The sequence below is a fragment of the Pelecanus crispus genome, chromosome 3 (assembly GCF_030463565.1).
Source record: "Pelecanus crispus isolate bPelCri1 chromosome 3, bPelCri1.pri, whole genome shotgun sequence".
NCBI classification, from domain to species: domain Eukaryota; kingdom Metazoa; phylum Chordata; class Aves; order Pelecaniformes; family Pelecanidae; genus Pelecanus; species Pelecanus crispus.
Genome location: NC_134645.1, coordinates 58,758,239 through 58,785,541, shown reverse-complemented (window position 1 = coordinate 58,785,541; position 27,303 = coordinate 58,758,239). Strand labels below are relative to the sequence as shown.

General features: G+C 41.3%; 1 protein-coding gene across 1 annotated transcript in view; it reads right to left on the bottom strand.

The window, feature by feature from the left end:
• Positions 1-27,303, bottom strand: part of UST (uronyl 2-sulfotransferase) — a 168,283-nt gene that overhangs the window by 92,989 nt on the left and 47,991 nt on the right. Inside the window, exon 2 of the mRNA XM_075708146.1 lies at positions 4,478-4,521. Coding sequence (XP_075564261.1) covers positions 4,478-4,521 — 44 coding nt within the window. The remainder of the gene's footprint in view (positions 1-4,477; positions 4,522-27,303) is intronic.

The window sequence follows — 27,303 nt, the reverse complement described above, 5'->3', positions numbered from 1 at the left end:
GTCAGCTTCACCATCTTGGATGGAAAAAAAAACCTCAGGAAGTTTTGCTAAGGAAATAGCTAGCCCAAATACTGGAACAAAATACACCTGTTCTATTCATTGAAATGCTCAGACATGAAATATATCAACTGAACACCATCAGTCACTAATGAACATCCCATCAGTCACTAATGAACATCAATTTCACAGGTGCTTTTTAAAAACAGGCTAGCATCATCTATAGGCATCATTTAGACTCCAATCTACAGAGAAAGGATAAACAAATGATCACTTTGCCAAAACCTTAAAACTAATATTTTCAGATGCGTATAAGAAAAACCCAGGAGGTAGTGAGATAGAGATTTGAACTAGGAAATTCAAGTGCTTTAACTTGAAGAGTTAATTTTTACTGACAGAGTGGAGGTTAGGTTTGGCTCAACTTTATTCCCTTTTTATCTGCCACATACTAACACCAGCAACATCAGAGGTGCACTAGGGTTACTGGAGGTTGCATCTACCTGCAGAGAAGCACACAAAGATCTGTCTTAGAACTCGTGAAAATCTAAAATTAGTAAATCTCTGGTCAAGTCTTTGGAGCCTGAGGACCAAAGAAGAGTGGCCTATGCCAGACACATTACCTTCATACCATTGGCATGGTAACCATGCCATTGGCAAGGGTAACCACTGCTAATCTTTAACAGTCAAGTAAACCTTTACTGGGGCAAGGCTTGAAAAGCGGGCTCAACTGGCCTTAAAGGGAGAACCAGAACCACACCAGCAATGTTCATGTACAGCAGTGAGCAAAGCTTTCCTTCTCTACTTGCACTGAGAAAATTGCTGCAGCCACCTTTATTTGAAAAAACAGACCAGTACCCTGATCTCCTGAAACGTGACGATGATATTCCTTATTCACAGAACAAGTGCTATTTTCAGTTCTTCCACTGGGAAAAAAAACCACATAGTATTAAAAACCCCAAAGTTTTGGCACCTAGCCATGAAGAAAAGTCAAAACTAATACGATTTCCAACAAAACACTGGAATGTACTCTGCAAAACAGCTACAGTCCGGTGAATATCAACTGTTGGTGGCCTTCCACTACAGCTAACTACATACTGCTGATATTAGCTACCAGTCATTTCAACCCCAGGCAATGGATTGTTGCTCATTATCTCAATTTCTAGTTTTTAAGCAGACACATAAAATTAGAATCCTTTTGACTCTAACACTTACTTCCTAAACCTACCAAATCCCCCTCTCACGTTTTCATTTCATTCAGGCCATGCTGTAATTCCCTCTGATGACTATAGTGGGCATTAGGAAAACGCTGGAGAGCTTCACATAACAGTGCCACCTAGGACTGACCACAGTTGAATGCAGCAGGGCAAAGGTATGCTTTCCAGGGTAAGTGACTGCCAGGATTGAAAGAAACAATTCGAGGGCTTTTTCAGCTGTGCATTACACGTGCTGCTGAAGAAAGGTGCATCATGTCATCTGTGCTTTGTGAGGATCACAACTGAAAATACTATTTGTAATGAAAAATTTTAAACGTTGGATGCAGGATTAATTTCTTCTGATACTTTTTTATATGTCAAATTAAACCTTTCATTGACCTTAACCATCTATTAGTTTAAATGTAGAAAGTTATCTAGTCGCATGAATAGAGGCTACCTGAAAGATAATGACAATTAAAGTGAATTTAGTTTCGCTCACACAGTCAGAGTTCACAATTCAGAGCTGAAGCTGTAGGAGGGTAAATAATTGCACTTAGCCGATAATGCAATGCGTGATATTTACAAAGCAAGAGCAAAACATGACCCTAAGTAAATGTCAGGAATTATCTGCCCTTTTACCAGTCCCTGCCCATGTTTTGATTAGAAGAATGAAAAACAAAGAAAAAATACCCACTCAAGAACAAGCAGGCTTAACCACATGTTGTCCAAGGGATGATCAAAATGTGTGCATCCATCTTTTATCAAAGTTTCTAAACACAGGTAAGTACTTCAAAAAGCAAAATACCTGTAACTTATACAAGGCTATATAGCCTGTCATTCCCCTGAGCTATTCACCAAGCTTTCAGGAGTGAGGATGACTATGGAGGAAGCCCAAAAACTTTACTGACTGTAAGTAGCTAATCAAAGAGTACCTACACAACCAATCAGTTGTGTAGGTATCTAATCAGCTGGCCTTCCTACACACAGCTGAGCTGCAGCTGGATGAAGCTGTGTGAACACAGCCCAAAATTACATGTTTAGATAGGCAAAAGAAATTTTCACAATGTAAACAGGAAAGTGCCTGGGTTGGATAAATCTGTCCAGCTGCTACTGCCCATTGCAGTACAGTTCCCATCCACAGCACCATTAATTGCTAACACAAAATTCCTGAAGTAAACGGACCAAAATCTGAATAAAGTTTTCAAGGTTAAAAACTCTTATCTAGATTACAGCCTCTTCCTTACTGGCACAGCTAGGCATTTCTGAATGCCAATACAAGCATGAAAAGTACAGGTCCAGAATAAGCATTGTTTAACTTTTCCGAGCTGAGTGTTCACTGCGGAGACCTGACAAACATAATGCTTTACTCCATGCAAGCTGCTGTACTTCTGGGTAAGAGAAGCAGATGGCACCCCAATAACAAAACAGTATCTTTCAAGGGCACAAGAGGGTACTAAATAAATTTTAAGTGTGAAACATTTGTTTAGCCTTAGATTCCCCTCCCCATTGCACCTCAATTAGTAATGATGAACCTAACAGGTTGATTTTGTCTACATCCATTTGTTTTTGTAACTGTGCATGCAGAAAAAGTGAGCAATTTGCATTGAGAGGAAGAAAATCAGATGTACATCACCCCTCTAAGTGAGCTGTCTGAACTTTAAGAATGTAACAAATTTCCACATATCAGCTGAAAATTACAGATCTCGTGCACACAGTTTGCAGCAGCAAAAAGGTGAAGAAACCCAGATTATTGTAGCTTGCTTTCACTGGTAACTAAGCTAAATCGAATCACTTTCCACATTACCCTCCTCCTGTTGACCAAAAGCCAACTGTTTCACCACAGTGAGGTACACATGTGGTTGAGCATTTAAACTCAAGGCCTGATGGCTCAAGATGTGATTTCATCGTCAGCTTGAACAGAGACGAGCGAGGACTACGATCAGAGATAGTGGCTCTTCACCTCCACCCCATCTCTAACTACTCAATCTCACCTGCTGCACTAGCATTCACAGTGGGCCACATCAGTGAAATAATCTGTCTGAAAACTAAACTAGAAGACAGACAAGTTTTCAGGTAACTGCTCTAGCTCGCCCACATCAGCCTGCACTGCTGAGGAAAAAATGACCCTTTCATTGGCAGACTCCACTTTTTGGCTAGAAGTGACCACGGAATCTCACCCTTTCATGGGGAGTTCTTAAAACAGTTAAAATTTCTACTTAAATGCCAACAGGGCTTACAAAAGCATTCAGGCATCTAAGTTCCATTAACACAACACTACTTGAAAAATTTTATATTAAAGAAAGCCATATATAGATTAGCCTATGGCTAATTATTATTATATACATAATCACAGTATCTCCAACCCCCTTTTCTGCTTTGCTGTTTTATGAGTAACTGTGAGAATTCAGCATAATTTGGAAAGGAAACCTCCAGAAAAGCTGCACCTTCAAGTGTTGCAACTGCACAGAATAAAGACTTCAAAACCACAGTTAGTTTTACCCAAATACCTCAATAAGATACTACACTGTACCTCAGAAATAAAGTGAGTCTGGAGAAATTAGAACGCGGCAAGAGAACTGTTGTCTTTTTGTTGTTACTATAGAAAAGGAGTTATAATAGCCTACTTGTCTGGAAAGACAGACACAAGATAGTACCAAATCGTGTTTTAGAGAATAAACCAGCAAAGGGTAAAAGAAAAGAGAACAAAACAAGAGACCCTAAATGCTTGCTTCCACTTCTGCCTCTTGAAGAAATCATCATGATGCTGGTCCTCACCTGAAATGTCATGAGGTGCCATGATAATGATGAGGGAAAAGTCAATGCTGGACAGTCATATCTGATGGGAACAGTGTACCCTATCCCTATAAAAGGACTCATTACACACATTCATTAAATATATCCTACCGCTGTGCTTGAAAGCACTACACCTGCAGCAGAGCCCATGTTCTAGGAGCTGCTGCCAGCAAAAAGGTCATCTTCACTTGCCTTATTAGCTCCAACTGTGGTGTCTTGTTTTTGCATGAATGTGCTGACAAACAAAACATCACTAAAATCCTGCCTTTCCTTGACTCAGTGACAAAGATTCCATTAGTTTAATCACACAGAGATTTAACTTAGTTACAAGTTACTTACAAATGCCTGAAAACACTGAGGGGAAAAAAGTTGGAAAGGCCAAGTGCTGCTGATGTAAAAGCAGAGTTGCTTTGCACACAAGTAAACATACAATTAGTTAAAAACAAAAACCAAAGCAGCAAGAAGAAAGCAAACACAAAATAACGGCAGCTCACCTTTTGAGGGGGTGGTCCGTGGTCATCCAAATAAGTGGAATTTCCTACAAAAAGAAGGATGGAGATAAACAAAAGTCATCCAATGCAACTTCAAAACTTGCCAATTCATGGAACCAGTGTATCTCTATCCCACCGGTTCCCACTGGTTCATTGGTGTCAAACAATTCAAGGAAAATAAATACCCTCTGCTTTAATTTTTGATTAACAAGAGAAAAACGAACCTAATTTGTTTTGGCTACATTTGTGATAAAAGATTAGATGCACATTGTCATTTTAGCAAAAAACTAAATGGGCCAAGGCAGCTTTAATTAAATAATCACAGCATTCAATTACTTGCATGACAAAAACTGTCAGCTGCATCCTTGTACATTTTAAGCAAGTGAGCACAGTTAACCTCAAAAAGATTTCTCAAATAATAAAGTATCAAAGGCCTTCATCAGATTTTGGTCTGATGGAGTTGACAAGCATTCACTTATCTCCCTTCTGACATGAATTTTCCTCAACCTCCAAGCTACGTTTTTGTTCCCAAACAGTATTGATTGAATGGAATTTGTATTTTGATGTAATGACACCTGCCCTTTCAAGATGCTCTTTTAATTCAGATGAAAAGCTTCAGAAAAAAAAAAGCTTCTAAAATTTTTAATTGCTCCCTTCTTATCAGCTGCAATAAAAAAGGCAACAATTTCAGACTTTTACCCATTACTTACAAACACACACTGATATATATATAATACACCCTCTGACACACCGCCATAAGCTGTCTTCCCTGCAAGAGCCCTTCCTGAACCCTTCTTGCGAAGGATTAATCAGGAGCTTTCCCAACACGTCACAGCAGAAGATGAAACCTTGCAGCAAGTCTAAAAGTTCCCTTTGGGCCACACATGCTGCTCCTCTCAGTCATCCTCCTAGCAAAGACAGCAAAAATACCTCTGCTCTAACCTCACATCAGTACAGAGTATCAAAATATTTTTTACAAGTGCATACTAGATATCCAAACATCACGTGGAGGAGGACTGTAAAAAGCATGTCCCACTCGTGAGCATCTCCGCTCCCGGGTTGTTGAACGGGCAGCAGATACTGCCTCCAGGGCAATGCAGGCTAGTGGAAGTAAAACATAATTTGGCACCAAAGAGCTCTTCTCTTGTCAATCTGGCCAAAAGGACACTGTGTCACGTTGTCTTCCGGAGTGCCAGAAAAAAACAGAGGGATTTCTGGATCCAGAAGGCAGGAAAGAGAAGTTTGTGTGTGAGTGAGCATGATGAATTTCCATGTACAATAAAAAGTGAGGATTACTTTGCAGAAGTATTTTGCTTTCTGTTTTTCCTATGCTTTTCTAGCATAGGTTATGAACTTATGAAAACTTGAGTCCAAAGGGTTCCAACTCATCTAAAGGTAAGTGCCAATAGCCCAAACTTGTTCTTTTACAGATCTTGCAAGAGTTCACACAAGTACAGAAGCCTGAACAGTAACTTTTCAATGGTCATCTGAAATCATGAATCTTCTGAAGCATACCAAAAACTCATTTTCTATACATTTGATGCAAATACCCACCCTTCAAACAACCCAGCTGATTATTTTAATGCCACAGATAATATGGCTGAGTCCCTGTATTCAGGACAATTTCTATTATTCATTCCTCCAACATGATTCTAATTGCCAGGGAAGTAATTCAGCTCCCAAAGTGCTGAGTTGTGTACGGCTTCCCAATAAAGTAGCTACTCCATACACAGTGAGATGGACTTAAAAAGAAGCATTTCAGGAAAACCCAGAGTTACACCTGGGAGGGGAGCAAGCAAAGCTCTGTTAGTGCCTCTCCTTTCACACTCATTCAGGATTTAACTTTCCTGTAGGATCAGGCAGTTACTACATAGTTCATAGCAACTCTCTCCTCTTTGTAATTAATTAAGCTGAAAGACTGGCACTGTTGTTGATAAAAATAACTCTTATGGTTTTCTCACTGTGGCAGGAAAATTGTTTCATTTTGATCCATGCTAAAACAAGAGATGTTTGCTAAAAAGCATTTTTGCTGTCTAAACAAGTTAACACATTAGAAATGACATAAACATAACATGAAAACAACTAATTTGCTAAAAAGAATAACAAAAATTTGATCTTTATAATTGGTATTAAGAAGGATACATTAATAGTCATATATATTTCTCATCTCCCCAAAACATAGGCAGTTTATGGTTACCCAAATAAAAAGGAATGTTAACTACATATATATTAACTATATACTTATATACTGTGCTTCCACCCCTGGGGCAGTCGGTTCCAGGTGTACTGAACACCCCTCCAGGTAAAAGCAAACTGGGGCCTGCACTCTACTGCCAAAGGGATGGAGAAAAGTGCATTAGCAATGTCAATTGTGGCATACCACTTGGCTGCCTTTGACTCCAGTTCATATTGAAGTTCTAGCATGTCTGGCACGGCAGCACTCAGCGGCGGTGTAACTTCGTTCAGGCCACGATAGTCCACTGTTAGTCTCCACTCCCCATTAGACTTTTGCACTGTCCATATGGGACTGTTAAAGGGTGAGCGAGTCTTGCTGATCACTCCCTGGCTCTCCAGTCGACGAATCAGGTTATGGATGGGAATCAGGGAGTCTCGGTTGGTGCGATATTGCCGCTGATGTACTGTTGTGGTAGCAATTGGCACCTGTTGTTCCTCAACCTTCAGCAACCCTACAATCGAAGGGTCCTCCGAGAGACCGGGCAAGGTGGACAACTGTTTAATTTCCTCTGTCTCCAAAGCAGCTATACCAAAAGCCCACCGGTACCCTTTTGGGTCCTTGAAATACCCTCTCCTGAGGTAGTCTATGCCAAGGATGCACGGAGCCTCTGGGCCAGTCACAATGGGGTGCTTCTGCCACTCATTCCCAGTTAGGCTCACTTCAGCTTCCAGTACAGTTAGCTGTTGGGATCCCCCTGTCACTCCAGAAATACAAATGGGTTCTGCCCCTCTATAGTTTGATGGCATTAGCGTGCACTGTGCACCAGTGTCCACTAGAGCCTTATGCTCCTGTGGGTCTGACGTTCCAGGCCATCAAATGCACAGTCCAGCAAACCCGCTTGTCCCTTTCCTCCACCTGGCTGGAGGCAGGGCCCCTCTAGTCCTGGTCATTGTATTCATTACTCACTTCTTGTAAATACCAGTCAGGAGTGAGTTCATTAAAATCAGGAGTAAGACCAGCCCTTCTACTGTGTCTGGGGAACTGCCCACTGGAAACTGGAGCAGTAGTTTTCCTGGAAGAACCCTCCTGTGTGATTGGTTTTGCTTGCAACTCACGTACTCATGCCTCTAGGGTCGAGGTAGATTTTTCCATTCCACTTTGTCATGTCCTCTCCGTGGTCACGCAGGTAAAACCACAGGGTGCTCCATGGTGTGTACCCTCTATATCCTCTTTTTTGAGCAGAGGAACGCTGACTCCTAATAGCTGAGATACTGGTCCGTACAGGTGGGGAGTAGGACCTGTCATCTTTGAGTTGCTGGGACTCTTGGGACAGTTTTTCAGACAGTCTTTCCACAGCTGAGACACAGCCCTGTAGGGAGGGAGAGAGATTTTCTTCATATTGCTGGAGTTGGCCAGCCAATTCATCCACCGTTGGTTCCTCTCCGTCTTTCCAGGTCATTACTGCCAATGAGTTTGCATGTGACGATGGTGTGCTCCATACAAACTTCTGCCACATGGGTCATGTGCACCTGACTTCATCTGGATCTTTGGATAACAACTCGTTGTTCAGGTCACTATAAATCACCTCCAGCATGCCTAATTCTCTCAGATACCTCTCTCCATGGTCGTCCACTTGCCTGGCTGACATACAGCATCTTCCTTGAAGGGATACCTTTCCTTCACGCCTGACAGGAGTCGTCTCCAGAGGCTAAGTGCTTGTGCCCCTTTTCCAATCTCTGTGTCAATGTCCCCTTCCCTAGGCAGGGATCCCAGCTGCTTGGCTTCCCTGCTCTCTAATTCCAGGCTACTGGCCCCGTTATCCCAGCATCAGAGCAGCCAGGTGATGATGTGCTCGCCTGGACGACAGCTGAAATCTTTTTGCATATCTCACAGTTCACCCAGGGATAGGGATCGAGTGGTTACCATCTCATTTATGGGTTCTGCCTCTTCCTCCTCTTCTCATGATGGCCCTGGTTCATCTTCATCCCTTACTAAACAAGCCGATCTTCTTGTGTATTTCTTCTTGTGTATAGGGGCAACTAACACCAGCAAGGGTTGGTTCTCTAGTTCAGCCACAGTGCCTGTCGCTGGAGTTTGAGTAGCTGCAGTGTTTGTCACTAGGGTTAGAGTCACTGCAGCGCCTGTTGCTGAGGTTTGGGTAGCTGCATAGTGTATCACAGGGGTTGGAGGAGCTGCAGTGCCTGTCACAGGGGTTTGAGTAGCTGCAGTGCCCGTCATGGGGGGTTGGAGTGGCCACAGTGCCTGTCACGAGGGTTGATCTCTGGATGATATTCTTAAATAGTTGTTTAACCCTAAATAAGACCTGAACCGCATTCAGGAGACATAGCAGTAGGAGCATGCTGGTTTGAATATCCCAAGGATATTCAAAATTCTTAAGAGCTGTTGTAACTAGCCTGAAGGAGAAAGGGATGATGAAGGAGCGGGGGGGAAGTGTCCCACTCTGTCTCCGCAATAGATTGGTTCTCCAAGAAGAAGAGGTAAAAAGTGTAATTATCAATAGTTTCCGAGAAAAGGCTCCCAAATCTCCCGAAGTATGGGAATGACAGCAGTACTGAGTACAATCTCATGACCAATAATTTTATCATACCATAAACCAGTGTTACACAGTACAGCAAAGTGATAACTTTAATCCAGCTCCCAGAGGTGATAAACAGCACCACAGGGAATGCATACAGCAAGTAAGTTGTTACATAGTACACCTCTGAGAACAAGCACAACAACTCTGAGAGCAAATGAATCAACACTGCAACCACTGACTATTAAACTAATATAATGAATGCTTATCACAAATTTGTTTTAATACAGTCTGGTCAGATCTGTCGTCATCTCGAACCCTTTGTGCCCCACGCTGGGCACCAAGAAGGACTGTTCTGGTTTAACCCAGCAGGCAGCCAAACACCACACAGCCATTTGCTCACTCTCCCCCTCCCCAGCGGGATAGGGGAGAGAATCAGGAAAAAAAAGTAAAATTCGTGGGTTGAGATAAAGACTGTTTAACAGGACAGAAAAGGAAGGGATAATAATAATATACAAAGCAAGTGATGCACAATGCAATTGCTCACCACCTGCTGACTGATCCCCAGACAGTTCCCAAGCAGCGATTGCAGCCCCCCTGGCCAACTCCCCCCAGTTTATATACTGAACATGACATTATATGGTATAGAATACTCCTTTGGCCAGTTTGGGTCAGCTGTCCTGGCTGTGCCCCCTCCCAGCTTCCTGTGCACCTGGCAGAGCATGGGAAGCTGAAAAAGTCCTTGATTAGCATAAGCAGTACTTAGCAACAACTAAGCAACATCAGTGTGTTATCAACATTATTCTCAAACTAAATCCAAAACACAGCACTACACCATCTACTAGGAAGAAAATGAACTCTATCCCAGCTGAAACCAGGACATATGCATGCTGCATTTTCCCTCCTTTGTAATTTTTTAATGATTACATCAAAATATCCCTGGCTTTGAACATGCATCCTGTTACATTTGATTCCTGCTCTCAAAACTTTTTCGGTTGTGTTGGGGGTTTTTTTTTGTTTGGTTTGGGGGTTTTTGGTTTGTTTTGTTTTTAGTACTGTATCCACTTAAAAGACAACAGTACAATTTTGACCCATTTTATAAAGGTCTTTTTCATGGCAGTTGCTTGTTCAAATCCAGAAGCAACTAATGGTGATAGAAACTAACTGCCAGAACGACACAAGTGGTCAAGGAAATGAAGAGTACTGATTTGAAACCTGGTCAGAATAGCTTACAAATGAAGAGCAGAGGAAGGAAAGCTGCAGACATTCCCCACTCCCTTACTCTGCCCCAAACACCACGTGCTGAGCTAGTTCCCTTCTTCTGCCCGATCTACTTCTGCTCCTCAGGCATATGAACCAGAGCCTATCTCAGCATCCACAGCATGCCACATCAATTCAATAGTCTGAATTCTTTTGGGCTCAAGTTTAAAATGAGTATTTGTTTTCAGTAATAAAAGCGAAACCTTTTGGTGTATGATTCATACCATATCCTAAGTAAAAACACTAAAATAACTCAACAAATCCAGCTGCGATGGAGTGGCACAGGCAGGCTCTGGGGTATGCCTGCCAGTTCCTTAACCCCGTCAAGCCCCGCACATGTTCTCACTGAAAAGCATATCATGGAATTAGGCTTGCTTCCATTTTGCTTGCAAAACAGGGGCCACACTACGGAGCCTTAACGCACACAAAAATATCCTGAAAAATGTGCACCTAGGTCAGAATATTTCTGCAGAAAACGTGCAGGGAAGATGACTTTCTAACACAAGAAGAGGCCATGAAAAGCATATTAAGCATGACGCCCAAGTTGGATATTTACAAATTTTATGAACTTAAGACAGTATGCTGCTTTCAGAGGTAAGGCTACTTTTCAGAGAATATGTATCAGACTAGGTTAGTTTAAAAACAAAAGAAAAATTCAGCATTATAAATATTGCAACAATGGAGAAATACCAAGGTGAAGGCAATCTATGAACTACTGTCTACTAAGAGACAATGAAGTAGTGCAAAAAGGAGAGTTGCACAGTAAAAATTGGGTACTTATGAATGAATACCATAAACACTGAAACCACAGTTCCTAAGCCCAAGTGTTTACTGTAACTACATCAACATGACAAGTTTATCTAAGATGGAGAACGTTATTATGCAGCTTTTAAATGCTCTGGCACAGACAGCGTATGTTTGACATCACTAAGTGCCACAAGAAGAGAAGAGGCTTTCTGTGGTCAAACGATAAAGCGATAGGAGAGGAGGTCATCTTTCCTCCTTAAGAATCTAGTCCATTGCCCCGAAGCAACACATGTCATTAAATTATTGGGATGACTTCTCTGAAGTCCTTTAATAAAGCTTTCCTAAAGACATCATTGCTCTTGTCTGTTGCCTGACAAGACACTTCTAGATTCATTTTTTTTTTCCTGGAGAGGAGTATTTATTTTTTAAAAATGAAATTTTCTGCCATATAATATATTCTGCTCTCCTGTAACAGCATGAAAGTCTAAGGCATTAGAAACAAGTCAGACAGAATAATCAAGTCTCAAAACAGTGGTATTATGCATTCCACAAACATGCTCAACAGCACACTTGAGCTGACTGAACACAGTCTCCTCCAGCCTCTGTCGGGGAGGGGGGGGGGGGGGGGGGAATTCAGCTTCATTACAGAATATAGTGAATAAGTGGAAGCAGTCCAAATTTTTCCATAATTTATTATCTTTGAGGTTAAGTGAATCAGCTGTATGCAAAATCTTTGGGGAAACCTTGTGGTTATGTTCTTTTTTTCTTGGAATCACTGAAGTGTGGGGGTTTTGCTTGAAGCAAGCCAAGTTTATACAGAGAAAGATGGTCCGTCACCAGAATTAAGGACAAATATTACTGTGTCCAGTTCAGAACCACAGAAAACAAGAATAACTGCAAACCTGGAAAAAAACTTTCCAAAAAATGACCGGGGAGTACGGGAAGCAGTGGTAAATGAGCTTATGTATGAACTGAAGACCCTTTGATAGCAACCAACACAGGATCACTCCATTTGAACAATTTAGATATCATGTGGAAAGAATTGAGTAGAGATGAAGGGAGAAAGCCAATATGGAAAATGTGGAGTTTTCACTATTTTCCTGGAGCAGGGTTTTCCCTTGGTGAGAATCACAAGCAGGAGTCTAAGGGAGCTGGGATCCAGCTACTGCCAAATTTAATGTGTCTTGTGAAAATCCTGCTTTGTTCTCTTCACTTGGTCATCGTCTCAAAATTCCAGGCGCCAATACAACCTTTACTGGCATGCCATCCCTTAGATCATCTGATGTCTAAAGGAAAGGAACAGTTTAATAGTTGTCTGATGAGTCTTCTGGTCTGGAAACCAAGGCTTTGAAGAACAACTCCCCCACCAAGCACCCCTAATCATTAGGAACTGCACCTTCAAAATAAACGAAAGTGCCAGGGAGTAATCAGAAGAGGATCAGTTCTGCTCTGCTTCCAGACAAAAAATTATTTAAGGAAGAAAGTGGAAAGCCATCCACAATCAAAATCAGTTCATGGCTCCCTAGTGCCAGTTATCATTTTATTCTATGCAATTTCCTCGCTCTTTTCTTTCCACCACGAAAAATTTCCCACTACAGAACACACTGGGGAGGCTCCACTGGTAGAAGGATTAACTCAAACAGAATGCCCGTAGCTGGCAGCACATACCCAGGCCAGGCAGGTCTGCTGGAAACAATACACTGGGGGTGGTTTCTGCAGTTTATTCTCATTCTCCTGCATTTTACAGGTGTCTGACTTCCACGCCCCCCCTTTATTTTTTTTTCCTCCCAGTAGAGCAGTGGACATCCTTTGAAATTTCATAGATTTTTTTTTTTTACACATCTGAAATAATAAGGTGTTCTTAGTCATCGTGTCATGGAGTCCAAAGGCAGGAAGAGGGCTAGGGACTACAACTTGAAAACCAGCAGCTTAGCAGAATGACATTGCCCAGCTCAAGTCCAACCTAAAAGGAAAACCGTACTATTGCTGAGGTCAGCAGAGTCATACCAGCTTTAACAGAGAGAACTTTTTGAGAGGTGAGCCCAGAAGATTAACATAGCAAAACATAGCAAAACCCCACTGACCAGTTTGCACTGCAATACAAAGTGACTTACTGCAATTTCTTCCATCATATGTAAAAGACTCTGTACCTACAATTGGTTTCCTCTGTGCAAGACTAACATCCTGTCAAAATTTTCACTTTGACCATGAAAAAAAATATAGAGTAAGCATTATTTTTTGAAAAACATTCTGAAACAGATTTTCCTGCTGCTTTTCTTGCCTTTCAAAACATTTTGGTTATTCCTCAGTTTTTAAATCATAAATACAAAAAAACCTCAACCCCAAACCCATACATTTAATTCACTCTACATCACTGCATGCAATGAAGTAAGAAGCTGGAACGTGATAAAAATACCTATTTGACTTTATTACCCAGTCAACTGAACTCTGGAAACTTCATTAAGATATAATTCAGATTTGTTTATCTACCAGTTTTATACTTCTAACACAATTAGGAGAGAAACTGGCACATGTAAGTACAGTTTTGGAAAACTTACTGGTAATTCTGCATATATAATATATATAAAGTACCACTGGAACACAGATATAGAGGGTTTGGATTATGGTAGGTTCTAAGCCAATGCAGAATATACACCGGAGAAAGATTCTAAATGAAGAAACGTACCTTTATGAAAACAAGTATTAAAGAATACTGACTGTCTGTATACTTACCAGTTTGTTCAAATCTATTAGTGTTTATATTCACTACCAAGTCCACACTAAACCAATCAAGGGTAGACTAGACTCAACCATGTCCCAAAGTGCCACATCTACCCGTTTTTTGAACACTTCCAGGGATGGTGACTCCACCACCTCTCTGGGCAGCCTGTTCCAATGCTTGACCACCCTTTCAATAAAGAAATTTTTCCTATTTTCCAACCTAAATCTCCCCTGGTGCAGCTTGAGCCCATTTCCTCTCGTCTTATTGCTAACTACATGGGAGAAGAGACCAACACCCACCTCACTACAACCTCCTTTCAGGTAGTTGTAGAGAGCGATAAGGTCTCCCCTCAGCCTCCTCTTCTCCAGGCTAAACAACCCCAGTTCCCTCAGCCGCTCCTCATAAGGCCTGTGCTCCAGACCCTTCACCAGCTTCGTTGCCCTTCTCTGAACACGCTCCAGCACCTCAATGTCCTTCTTGTAGTGAGGGGCCCAAAACTGGACACAGTATTCGAGGTGTGGCCTCACCAGCGCCGAGTACAGGGGGACAATCACCTCCCTGCTCCTGCTGGCCACACTATTCCTGATACAAGCCAGGATGCTGTTGGCCTTCTTGGCCACCTGGGCACACTGCTGGCTCATGTCCAGCCGGCTGTCGACCAACACCCCAAGGTCCTTTTCGGCCAGGCAGCTTTCCAGCCACTCCTCCCCAAGCCTGTAGCGTTGCATGGGGTTGTTGTGACCCAAGTGCAGGACCCGGCCCTTGGCCTTGTTGAACCTCATACAGTTGGCCTCGGCCCGTCGATCCAGTCTGTCCAGGTCCCTCTGCAGGGCCATCCTACCCTCCAGCAGATCGACACTCCCACCCAGTTTGGTGTCATCTGCAAACTTACTGAGGGTGCACTCAATCCCCTCATCCAGATCATCAATAAAGATATTGAATAAGACTGGCCCCAAAACTGAGCCCTGGGGAACACCGCTCGTGACCGGCTGTCAACTGGACTTAACTCCATTCACCACAACCCTCTGGGCTCAGCCACCCAACCAGTTTTTTACCCAGCGAAGACTATGCCCATCCAAGCCATGAGCTGCCAGCTTCCCAAGGAGAATATTATGGGAGATGGTGTCAAAAGCTTTGCTAAAGTCCAGGTAAATGACATCCACAGCCTTTCCATCATCTACCAGGCGGGTCACCAGGTCATAAAAGGAGATCAGGTTGGTCAAGCAGGACCTGCCTTTCATGAACCCATGCTGGCTGGGCTTGATCCCCTGGTTGACCTGCACTTGTCTGTTGAGTTCACTCAATATGAACCGCTTCATAATCTTTCCTGGCACCGAGGTCAGGCTGACAGGCCTGTAGTTCCCCGGGTCCTCCTTCCGGCCCTTCTTGTAGATGGGCATCACGTTGGCCAGCCTCCAGTCATCAGGGACCTCCCCTGTTAACCAGGACTGCTGATAGATGATGGAGAGTGGCTTGGTGAGCTCCTCTGCCAGCTCCCTCAGTACTCTCAGGTGGATCCCATCTGGCCCCATAGACTTGTGAGCATCCAGGTGGCATAGCAGGTCATTAACTGCTTCCTCCTGAGTGTTAACTTGTTCCAGAGATCAATTTCTTAGGAAAAATGACCATATTAACTGTATTTGTTACATTCAAACATACTGAAGTGTACAATTATAATTAATAAATAAGAAATTCAAAACTTGCAGTGGTTTAGTTCAAATAAAAAAACTAATAAAAAAAAAATCAAAGTTTTGATATGGCCCCATCTATCCAAATTAGGTGATCTACAGCAAGCACTATGATGGAAATATTGCAGACATTGGGTTTATTGGTGACATTCCTGGTGCTTTTTGCTTTTGCTTCTACCCTCTAATGACAGACTTTCCAGCCTATAATTCTACAAGATTATTTTAATGAACATTTAGAAATGTTGCGTAGATGAAACTGAATCTGAATATTCAATAACAAAAACTCTTGGCTAAAACTGCTCTCAAATGAGGAGAAAAATCCTTCCATCTCACAAACTCAAAAAGACACACCTTGGTGGTCTGACATCAGAAAGTTCATAATCTTCCTACTTACAAGCACCCACACTGTGTATTTGTTCTATACACATACCAAGCAGTTGAATATTTTGTTCTGAGACTCTTGCTGGGAGACTTTTCCTAACCCCCAATTGTTAGACACTTGCATCTAATCTTCACTCTGGAAGTCCTCCATCACCAGTTCACATCAGCTTTTTTCTTGTACTGGCCTTTAGCACCCAGAAGTCTTCATAGCCCAGTATATACTGGCCCCAGCCCAACGCACCTACAAACAGCAGTCTTATCCTCTGCACTGCTAGTTTTTAGCCCCTTTCTACTCCTCCAGGATCCTCCTCGCCCTTCTCTGAGATCTCTGCAGGTTCAGTCACCCTCTCTGCTCCAAACAGTGGCACACCGCCTGCCCAGTTACCCCTGGTGAGAGGCTGAGTGCTGTCCTCCTGGTTTTGGCACGTGCAGCAGAGAGGTGCAGGCAGGACAGGGGAAGGTGCACGCTAGGCATGGCCCTCCTCCTGCAAAGAGAGGAGACTCCAGAAGGCAAAGCTACTCCAAAATCACAGACCCTCTCTGAATTGTGTGGTTAAGCCTTGCTTCAACACACCTTATACAGAAAGGTAACAAACATTTCAAAATGCACAGACATGTTGTTCATTTTATTGCTGTTTTGTCAATAAACTGCTTTATTACTACTGGGGGCAGGGAGAGGGAAGAAAAATAAAATCAAATCAAGTAATAACACCAGGCCCAACAGGTATTTTCCTGCACTCAAAGGAAAAGCATATATGCAGCTCTCTATCAAGACAGTGCAGAGAAAACCTAATGACAAAAAAAAATAAGGTGCCATTAAGCCTTATTTATAGTTATAAAACTATTTAAATTTTATTTGAATGCATTTCGCTATGAGAACAAAGACTGTGAGCCATCTCTGCAGCCAGGTAGCTCTTTACTAAATGCACTTCAAAGCCCCATTAATCTGTTCTTTGTCTTCACTCTGCTTTTCAGCTGGTTCTCAAATTCTGCTTTCCAGTATCACACAGCAAGTGGAAAGTTATTAAATATGGGTTCTTCCCCCCCCGCCCCCAAGATTTTTATCATACCTTCTGTCACAAAGTGTGCCAGATATTTTCTAATGACTTGTATTCTTTGCTTCATGTCCTTAACAAGATTCACCTTAGCAAAAATGCCGAGTCAGTTCTATAATTACACACATACTATGTTTCTTGGTGCCCTTTGAGGTGTTCCTGGGAAAAATTCTCCTCCCAAAATGTGGTCAAGTAATACTTAAAGCTAGGCAACTACAAATGAAGCTGTTCAAAATTTAAGGGGCAAGTTGGGGAAAGCTCACAGTTTGACACCTAAACTGCCACCCACTGAAATCACACAAAGACTGGTCTCCTACTTCACTTCCTAGCCAGCTAACATAAGAAGAGTGGAAACTGTGTCAAATTACTATGGCTGAATACAAAAAGGATTGGTGTAGCATAGAAACTAGCAAGTTGGAGAGTAGTTAGAAACGTCTGACATTTGGAAATGAGCTAGACTTAATGAGCTAGAGAAACTGCCTGTGGCAGGCTGAATTAACAACTACCTTTGAGAATTAACAGGGAATGAATGAGTGAAAATCTGGCTGAAAGACAATACTCTGAAAGCAGTTATCAAAACCCAACATTCTTAAGCTGGAAACAGAAAAAGTTGCAGTAAGTCAGGGGGATGCAGACTGGGCACCACTGGAGATGGGGTCAAGAGCAGATTAGGCAGGCATCTGCCAGAAATGACCCAGGTGTTGCCACACGGCTTTAGAACCAACAGGCAAATTAAACCAGGTCCTATTCCAGCCCTGTTTCTTTTTAAGGATTTATTTTTTTTAATCAAGCAAACTTCCCCTGGCTGTTGTTCTGGGTCCTATCACTCAGTATTCTCATTCATTACCTGAAAAAATGCATTAAAGAGCACTGGTATTAAATTTGGTAACGATACGAAATGAAGGGTTTTGACATCTGCTGAAACTCTGGGGCGAACACAGAGAGATACTGATCAGTTAAAGAAACAGTCTGAAAGCACAAGATGCAATTCAGTAAAAAACAAGCATAAAAATTTCAACTCAGATAAAAGCAGTATTTTCATAAAATCAGAATGGAAACAAAGGGGAAATTGCAGAAAAGAGCATGGGGAGAGATGATGGGAGGTGAATACCAATTCCCTTCCTTTGGATCTCTTTGAGCACTCCGTGAAAACTTTTCAGGAAGATCTTTCCATTCCAGCTGAATGTACAGCAATAGTTTCACTAGCCTGGCAAGAAGTCTGTTTTAATTGATTGTCATATGAAGAAACCTTTTAAGGCTTAGGGTTACTCCGTTTCCCCCTTTTCCTCCAAAGTGATAGATGGGTGCAAGAAGATTTGCAGGCCATTTGCCTTCATCAGAGAAAACTTTTTTTACCTCTACCCTGCAGAATGCACGATGCATAGGAGGAAATTCTGTGGGACAAAAGATGGTGGCAGGGCTGTGACACTTCCCCTCTCAATGTGCACGCTCTCCCCTGCCTGGACAGCAGCACAACAAGTGCAGGAAACTTCTCTCTGCACATCTGAAGTACAGGACTGCAACTCCACAGATAAACCTTCTCTCTACAAGGCTCTCCGTACCAAAGTGACGACAATATAAAGGTGGGGTTGAGGGCTGGGCAAAGCACATAATGATGAAGCTTCAATGAAGACCCTGTCACGTGCAAGGCCTCTTAGTCTCACTTCTCTCTGCCATTCAGGCTACAAACTCCAGGGAATCTGTATCTGACCAGACTCCTTCTCAGATGATACCAGTCTCAGGAGTTTCCTATTACATCAATACCAGACATCAGCTCTGCTCTTTCGCACGACGTTTTTCCAGAGACAAGGATTTTATTATTTAAACTTAACCCAGCTTGCAAGCTTTATTCCTGTCCATTGCATTTATGCAGATATTTTCAGATACACCTCTCTCTTTTCCCCCTGCACAGGCAATCTTGGAAAACAGCAAGTCAATGAATTTTGGAAAACACCCAGCTGGCAAGTCACCAGTTATTCAAGGAAGACTTTTACTACTATTATTAGTATTATTAAGTACTACACTGCAAATGCTGTCCAGAATGGGTTGTTTGGTGGGCGCTTGGTTTGAAGTTCCTGTCCCTGGAGGCACATTTCCGAGAAGCTGCCTAGGTCTGTGGTCTGACCCCAGCAGCACCTTCCTAGCGGAGAAGAAACAAACACGCTTCACAGACAATTGGCCATATAAAGCTCTAAAGAATTACTCATATTTTTATCGTGCTAAAGCCAAATGAGTTTTCCTTGCATGTGTTTTTCACAACATCTCTCTAGTCATACGGTTGCTATGATTTTGTCACACTTCTTTATGGAGGCAGCTGCATTTAGGATAATGGACCCCCCATATGAGGTAGCCTGCAAGATCGAGCTGTATGTCTGTATGGGTTTTCATTTTCTTCACAGTTCCGGTTCTCTTCCTATCTGAGCTCCAAAAGTACAACTGAAAATAAAAAAGAACCTTTTTATAAGCCTGACTCCTTTTCCTCCTCTCTACCCTTTTTTTGTGCCATGAGAGAGTCACTGTAAAACTCTTCCCTATACTTACATACCTCTTGAAAAACAAGAGCACTCTATGTAAGAAGTGGCTGTCTTTGTATTGCTTTCTTCTCTGAAGATAAAATTTTAACAAAGTTACAAATTGTTTAACCATTATTAGCTTGCCATCCTCAAAAGGCTTAACAGGCACAAAATTGGAAGTAGCTTTTCTTGCCAAGGTCTTTTAGAAGTCTGTAACTGCAAAACAGAATATATAAGTAGGTCAGATAAGGAACATACTGTACCTAAATGAGCTATTTTGTCTTTATGACACATTAGCATAAAGTTTTATTAATATCTATTACAAAAAAATACTAAAGTTTCAGATGGTTTTCTAGACTTCAATGTGATTTAATACAAATATTTTCCATTACTATAAATGCTTTGGCCAAACTGCTCAATTTTCACACTATCCAGCTACTGGCTTCTGTTCACGAAGACATTTTAACTCCTTTCTACCCATGTCTCAAACAGATGCATTTGAGTCACAAAAAGACTTCTCAGTGCAAGTGTTTTGTATTTTAGGAACTTATATATAGAAATTGCATGTTTAAAAATAAGAGGCAAGATTTAGCAACCATAGGGCTTTGGACTTGGCTTAAACCTGCCCTTCCATTTCAGCACCGTTTCATCTCCTACAACTGTAACAGGACAGGATTAACCCCATTCCTGTCATTCCAACCCCTTGCAGTACGTATCTTATCTTCTACTTGAGATTTCAGCATTTACTGAGAAGAGTCATTTTAGTACATGGAACAGATAACTTAAAACTCGATGTTTCTGAAATAATTTTCTTCTACAAAGCACTGGGAGTGCCCAGCACAAACATCATGATTCTTAGAAAGATGACTTTTCCTGCCTTCTGCCTCATTTCTCATGATCTTAAACAAGAGTTGTACCCATTTTTATACCAGTGCATGATTTGTTAGATTGATTCTCAAACGTTCTGTAGGATGCCCTATGAAAAAATGATTTAATGTATTGTTATAACACTTTTGCTCTTCAAAATCTGATGCTGTCCTTACTACTGAAGCCTAAGACCCACAATGCATACACAAGGCTTACCTGTATGAAAGAGACAACACAACCCTCATGACTTTCATCAACTCATAAATCTATGCAGCAGTAAATATAAGTATGTACTGATGTTTTTTCCCAGATTGTAAACAGCAAAGATTTGGCTATCAATTACCAAGCATTTAGTATGCTTTCAATTTTCAAAAGTTTGACTGAAAACATTTGGAAGACAATGGGCACTTGAAGCATTTTCAGATGTACTGATTAATCCTTGCAGCCTTAAGCTCTCCAACAACTACACCAGTGTCTCAAAAATGTAAGCAATGATAGGTTCTGCATTAGCATCTTTATGTTAAACAGGTAACTACGCCGGATGCAGTGTCATACAACCGCACAAGCAGAGTCCAGGTTTCATCAACCTCAGCAGAAGTCTACAAATTGGCATTATTTCTCTCATGCTCTCTACCTGTCCCAGAAAGATTCGCACTTTCTATATACACTACTAACCGAACTGGTGAGGAGTTCAACTCCGTGAAGGTACTAAGAAGGTCTAAAATGCGTTTTGACTCACTTGGATAACTGTTTGTTTATTTAGGACTGCTCTTGGGTGCTTTGACCGCACTTATGAACTCAGAGATGCAAACATTCACTACTGGTAACAATTACCTAGGCGTGCTCTTTCTTTTTATACCATTTTCCTGTGTTTTATTTAGCTTGGAGAACCACATCAGGATGTCACCACTAAGATGTGGTAGTTTAATAGGTCTCTAACTGCCACTCAGCAGCCCTCCTGCAGACCATGCTTCTTACAACAGACATCTTAAAATATATGAAAAACATCTGTGCCATGTAGACTATCACCATATAGTAGCCATTACCTAAATTCAGCTTCTCAGTGTACACATGCATTAAGAGAATTTTTTTACTGTATCTACATATAACTGTATAAATATATATCAGCAACAATCTCTGCTTTGCTTGAACGGTTAGGAGACTCCTAACCAATGTGAAATCAGTTGTTTAAAAAAGTCAAAACAAAGGTATTCATATTGGCACATACTACAGGACTGTATAATTTAGATGTATTATTGCATTATATTATTACATGGTGTATTATTTTTAGGACATGACTTTCAAGCTTTCTTTATAAGAGTAATAATGCCTTTTTTTAATGCCAGAGCTTTATGGCAATACTTTTAAACTTTTCCTGAAAGGTGAGAATAGGCTTTTTGTTCTAATCGTATAGCAGGCATGGTGGTGTAATTCTACAACATTTCACACAGTCATTTCAGTGAGAGTATTTCATTTCTACAAACTTCCATTGAGCTTGGCTGAGATACAGAGTAAAGAAATGGCAGCATACTGAAATTAACATTCAGATACACGAAAAATGCAATTCTGTGTCCTTTATTCTCTATCGGATTCTACGTTTCTCAGAAAGATGATGTTTGGCCACCAATAATGATAGAGAAAACTACCTAGAGAAATCTAATCCAGAGAATTGTTTACTGTTTTATATAGAAGAAAGCTTGAAGACCCTCTAGGGCTAAGCCAGGCTACTGTTTAATTTTATCTAACTGCCAACAGCAGCAGTTGTTAACATGAGTTTATGGAAAGTTCATGATTAATGACTTAACGTGGGTTCTTCCCATTTTCTTATAGCTGAGAAAGCAAGAAGAATACAAAAAAAAAATTAATCTTACACAAATTTAACACATCTTCTCCCCTATTACAAAGTTTACAGAGTTGTGGTTTTCCACGTATTAGAAGCTTCAATACTAACTTACATATAATTATAGCTCAGTTTACTCTTACACGTTATATGCTTCCTTAACATTTTTACAAGGCAAGATCATTCGGATCTCACTCATTAGTTTTCTTATGGCTTTATCTTTCTTCACATTGGAATTCTGTCCCTTTTGGTAAGCAGCAGAGGTTCTCCAAGTACAATAAGTCTGAAGTTAAATTGAGTTCCCCAGTCAGAAACATACTGCAAAACTCACTTCTCCTAAGTGAGCCCCATTTAGCATGCCTGGCAGTCTCTAATCAGGAGACATATAATGGAGATGCATTCACACAAGCACCGCAGAAACAAATTCAAATCTCATTCCACGTATTGAAGTGTTCACTGTTCACAGGTTTTGCCTTTTTTTTTTTTTTTTTTTTTTAAAATGCTTATGTTTTAAAGCCATCTAGCAGATTGGATGCCTTGCATCTTGAAAGAGGCCATTTTCAAAGGGTAAATGCTCAGATTTTTCTGAAGCCAAGTACCTAAAAATTAAAACACCTAGCATCTTCAGACATAGAAACAACGGTCTGCACTGTAAAAATCATCAGGACAGACAGACAAGTATGTGGATGGTGCCTGCAGTACTGATGTTAGTTACTCATCGAAAGTGTAACACTTCTGCGGATTGCCCTGACCTCTGATCCAAAGACAGAGGGTACTTTCTGATGAATACTGAACTCTCCTTCAAATGGGCTCCTGTGAGAAAGGGATTCTATTTCAAACAACACCCAAAAATCAGTATAATGCCAACACCAAATTTGTTTCAATCCAAATGCAGCCTTCACACTTTAAAGGAGTGCATTTGACTGAACTGCACTGCCACAGCAGTAGGCACGCTCAATTTGCTACCCTGCTATGAAGGTGAAATAACTTGTTGCCAATGGTTGTAGCAGATTGCTCAGGGCTTCACTCTCTTTGGCCTGACAATGCTCTAGGCTTTGGGACACGTGTCAGGACTTTTGTGGTATTATTTTCCTCTCTAGCCCTCACAAATTCATCTCAGACTTCCTACCACAAGTCGTTTTGTTCCAAGTCTTGACGTCCTTGTGGATCTGCTATCAGCAGCTCTCATGCTATGGTCAGGCAGAGTGTCAGCTCCTCAGCTCCCCTAACTCCAAACAAAATACAGCTGTGAAAATAACCTCCTCTCTGCTGCAACTTCACACAAGCAATTTTAGAGGTCTCCACTGTTTTCTTCTCATTTCCCACAGCAGTTTCCACTGTATTACATTATTTACCAATCAAGAGCCTTCCAGAAATTATTTCTGTCAAACACTAAGAAACAATGTAATTCCCCTAGCTGCCTTTTCAAAAATGCTACATTTTTTTTACTCAAATTAAAACAAATAGTTAAGGGGGAAAAGAAAAAAAAAAAAAAAAGCACCCAAGACAGACTTCTGGCACTGAAAATATACCAGCCCAAACCACTGAAAATTAGGGAGCTGAAAATGGGACCACAAGGAGGTAAAACTGGGGTAGAAATCTTGACAAAATGCTGTGGCACTGAGATTACCAATATTCATATTTCAGAAGACACCAGTCTATTTACTCAGGCTGAAATGCGAGTTCGCAGCCAAGGCACAAGCAATAAAGTGCTTCAAATTACTCAACTGGGCCCAGAGCTCCTACTCCCATGCCAGGCAGTTTTCCTCCCTTCCTTGCAATCCTTCCTTAAAGAAAGACAGAACAGTGTCACCTCAAACATCTCTAACAGCAATGTTTTCTTTAGAGTGATCTTAAAATCCAAATCAGTCTGACGTATTTTGTAAAGGCCATTATAGAAGTAAACTGATCTAAAAGCCCTGCAAGGGGCTAATTTAGTACTGTAGTTATTGCAAAGCCACGAGAGCAATTGACAAAATAAGTTTTACACCAGCAACGCTTGCAGGATTGAGCCTTCAGGTTAGCACCTCTTTGGAAAGAAGATACAGCCTTCTGACATGCTCATGTAGGGTCCAGCACTAACTTCACAATTAATTAAAACCCATCAAGTTTCCAACATCACTAAGAGTTTATTATTCATTTACTTAAGTCCAGGACTTTGCATAGTCTTACACTTCTCAGTCTTTGGGATGTAAACAAGCATTGCATTTGGCTCCTAAGAAAACCTGAAATATGCTGCCGCTTTAGTTCATGGAAACTTAAAGGAAGAGGCATAAATATGGTGCCGTCAGCTGGAACGTGTGGCAAGTGAGCACAAACATGATATTGCACAGGCAGCTATAGGAGGCTTATATAAAGCTACACATTTTTAGAGCAAGACACAGACCCCACATACCACCCAGAGTGGAAACCAGGGTAGTTGGGTTGCTTTTGTTTTCTTTTTAAAACAAATGGCCTGGTGCATGAATCACAGCAGGAAACCAGCGCAGCACACCCCCCCCCCCCAAAATAAAACCAAAAAATCCTAAAGCTCAACAGCAGAACCAGAACAACAGCTTTGCCCTCATACATCCTTTTTGGTTTGGGCTTGTTTGTTGCTTCTCTCCTTCCCCCCCACCCGCTATTTTAGAAGTGTATCTTTATTGTAATGGAATCATAGATTACTCTACATATAATCTCCATGGGAAGAAAAGCAACTTTGCACTTGATTTATCACATCATATTAAGCTACTACATTTCTGCTGGGGCTGGGAAGGATGCCAGCAGGCTCAGTATACCCTCTTCCGCCACCTTCAGTCAAGGAAAAGATTTCAGGGCCTTCTGCTTCTTTCTAACACTCAACCAACTGTAGCTCTGATGACATTCTCCCTTTTTATAACGCAGCTGAATGACAGGATACATTTTCACCATGTATTCTCATGGCACTCGCTGAACGTTTAGTCAAATTTTAAGTACCATGACTGAAAGCTATTAACTAACAGAAGTCATCCCTTATGAATTCCTTAGGAGAAGAAAAAACAAACAAACAGAACCATGGATATCAGCACCTCATCACTGCCACTGCAAAGTGTCAGCCCTATGCTGCAGCCTCCTGGGCTACTCTGGCAGCTGGGCTGCTGCAGGTACACAGACCCAAGGAAAAGCCCAGACCCCCTGCAAAATACCAGGCTTACTTCAGGGGGTTGGGCCACATCCTCAACCTCTTCCACATCTGGGAGCACTACCAGCAACAGCAGGACCACTTTTTTCAAGATAAACGTCTACAGAGCCTAAGAGACCATGTTTGCAACTGCCAACATCCACAGCTGCCAGGAATCGCAAGCCTTGGTCTAGACTGTAAACACATTCAAAGTTACTGTGGGAGCTAACACATAAAAAGGCCAGTGAGGATGAGTCCAAAGAAATGCGGAGCAAAACATTACAGCATCAGGTGGATCCCTCTCCTCTTTTACCAAAAATGGACTGCAAAACAAATATTAGTAAGCTGAATAGTTGTTAACGAGTTTTTGGACTTCTGTAGTTGTTTCTCCAACTTGTAGATTCAACAGAGCCAACCCAATACATTGACCAACATCGGTACCATTGCTGGGACTAAGGCAGATGATGCACGAGAGGCAAACAGGTTATATCACCACATTAGATAACTGTGCCCTAGCCACAAAACACAAGAAAAAACCCCCAAAAGACAAACCAAAACAAAACCACCATTTACATAGGGATTCCTGATGTTCATTTCTCAACCGTTCTAAAGAACAGGTACTCAGGTCATCAGAACCCAAATGAACTTTTAAAATAACTTCTGCTGGAAGCCAGTGCTGAGAGCAGTGGAAACTTTTCCAGCTACTTAAGTTTTGGTTACACAGAACAGTTTCTCCTCTGAAGGAAAGAGGGATTTCCTGCACGGACCCGAGCTGTTATTAGGTGGACATTTCTGACACTTCACTTTCCATGCAATATTCCGACAATATTAACACAAAAATACCAGACAGTCAAGGCATTCCTTCCAAAGCATGTATGCATCCATCCATAAGTGCACAAGTGGTTTCCACATGCAAATAAAAAGTGATTCTGAAACTTCAAGAACTTTAATGTGTTTAAATTGCTCTATACAACATGGCTAGTCAGCAACAGCTTTGCCGAGACAGAATAGGACAGCAATGTCAGAAGTAGTTAGGGTAGGTTGGGAAATGTGATTTCATAGTATAGCTAAGATCTAGGAATAATTTAGTCACTCAAAGATCACAAAGAGGAAAGCAGTTTTACTCCTCCCAGCTGCTGACCAATATCCTGGAGGAGCTACGGTTTCTGTTAAAACGATCACAGAGAAACAGGCATTTTACAGTTTCAAAATTTGTTTTCAGTACAGAAATAAGTGAAGGCAGTTTACACTTTTCAGGAAACTCATAAAGGCAGCACAGAAATGTCAAAAACACAGTTATGAGGTCTTCAGTGATTAGAAGATTTCTGCCATTACAAATGGAATAATATCTTCACATCTAACATAACACTGTTTTCACACAGCTGAAATTATATTCTTTTTTATTTCTTTGCAATCTGGCAAGCAACCTGCTTTTGACTTGACTTCCGTTGTTACTATGCTGTTTAGTACTCAGAACATTATGCAATTTTGGCATTTTAACTATTTTTCTGCAATTATGCCAATTCCATATTTTTCCACAACTGACCTGTTATTTACCGTCAACCTAATTTTTCTAGATTGTTCTGAAATGTATCTCTGCCCTTACTGCCTTTTACAATATCTTTACTTCAGAATCATCTGCAAATATAATCAAAATGTTAACTCTCCACTTTCTAAGCATTAAAGCAGACGTTGCACAAAGCCAGACTACTGATCCTTAACAGACACCTTCCTTAATGTGTACATATGCCACTATAGCTTAGCACTATGGTATATGAAAAAAATATTATACTCACTACTATTATTCTCATCAAGAAAGAATATGTGCTAATAGAGAGTGCCAAGTTAAATGAACTAAAGAAAATTTGCTTCTACAAAACATTATCAGGTTTCTGATTATAATTG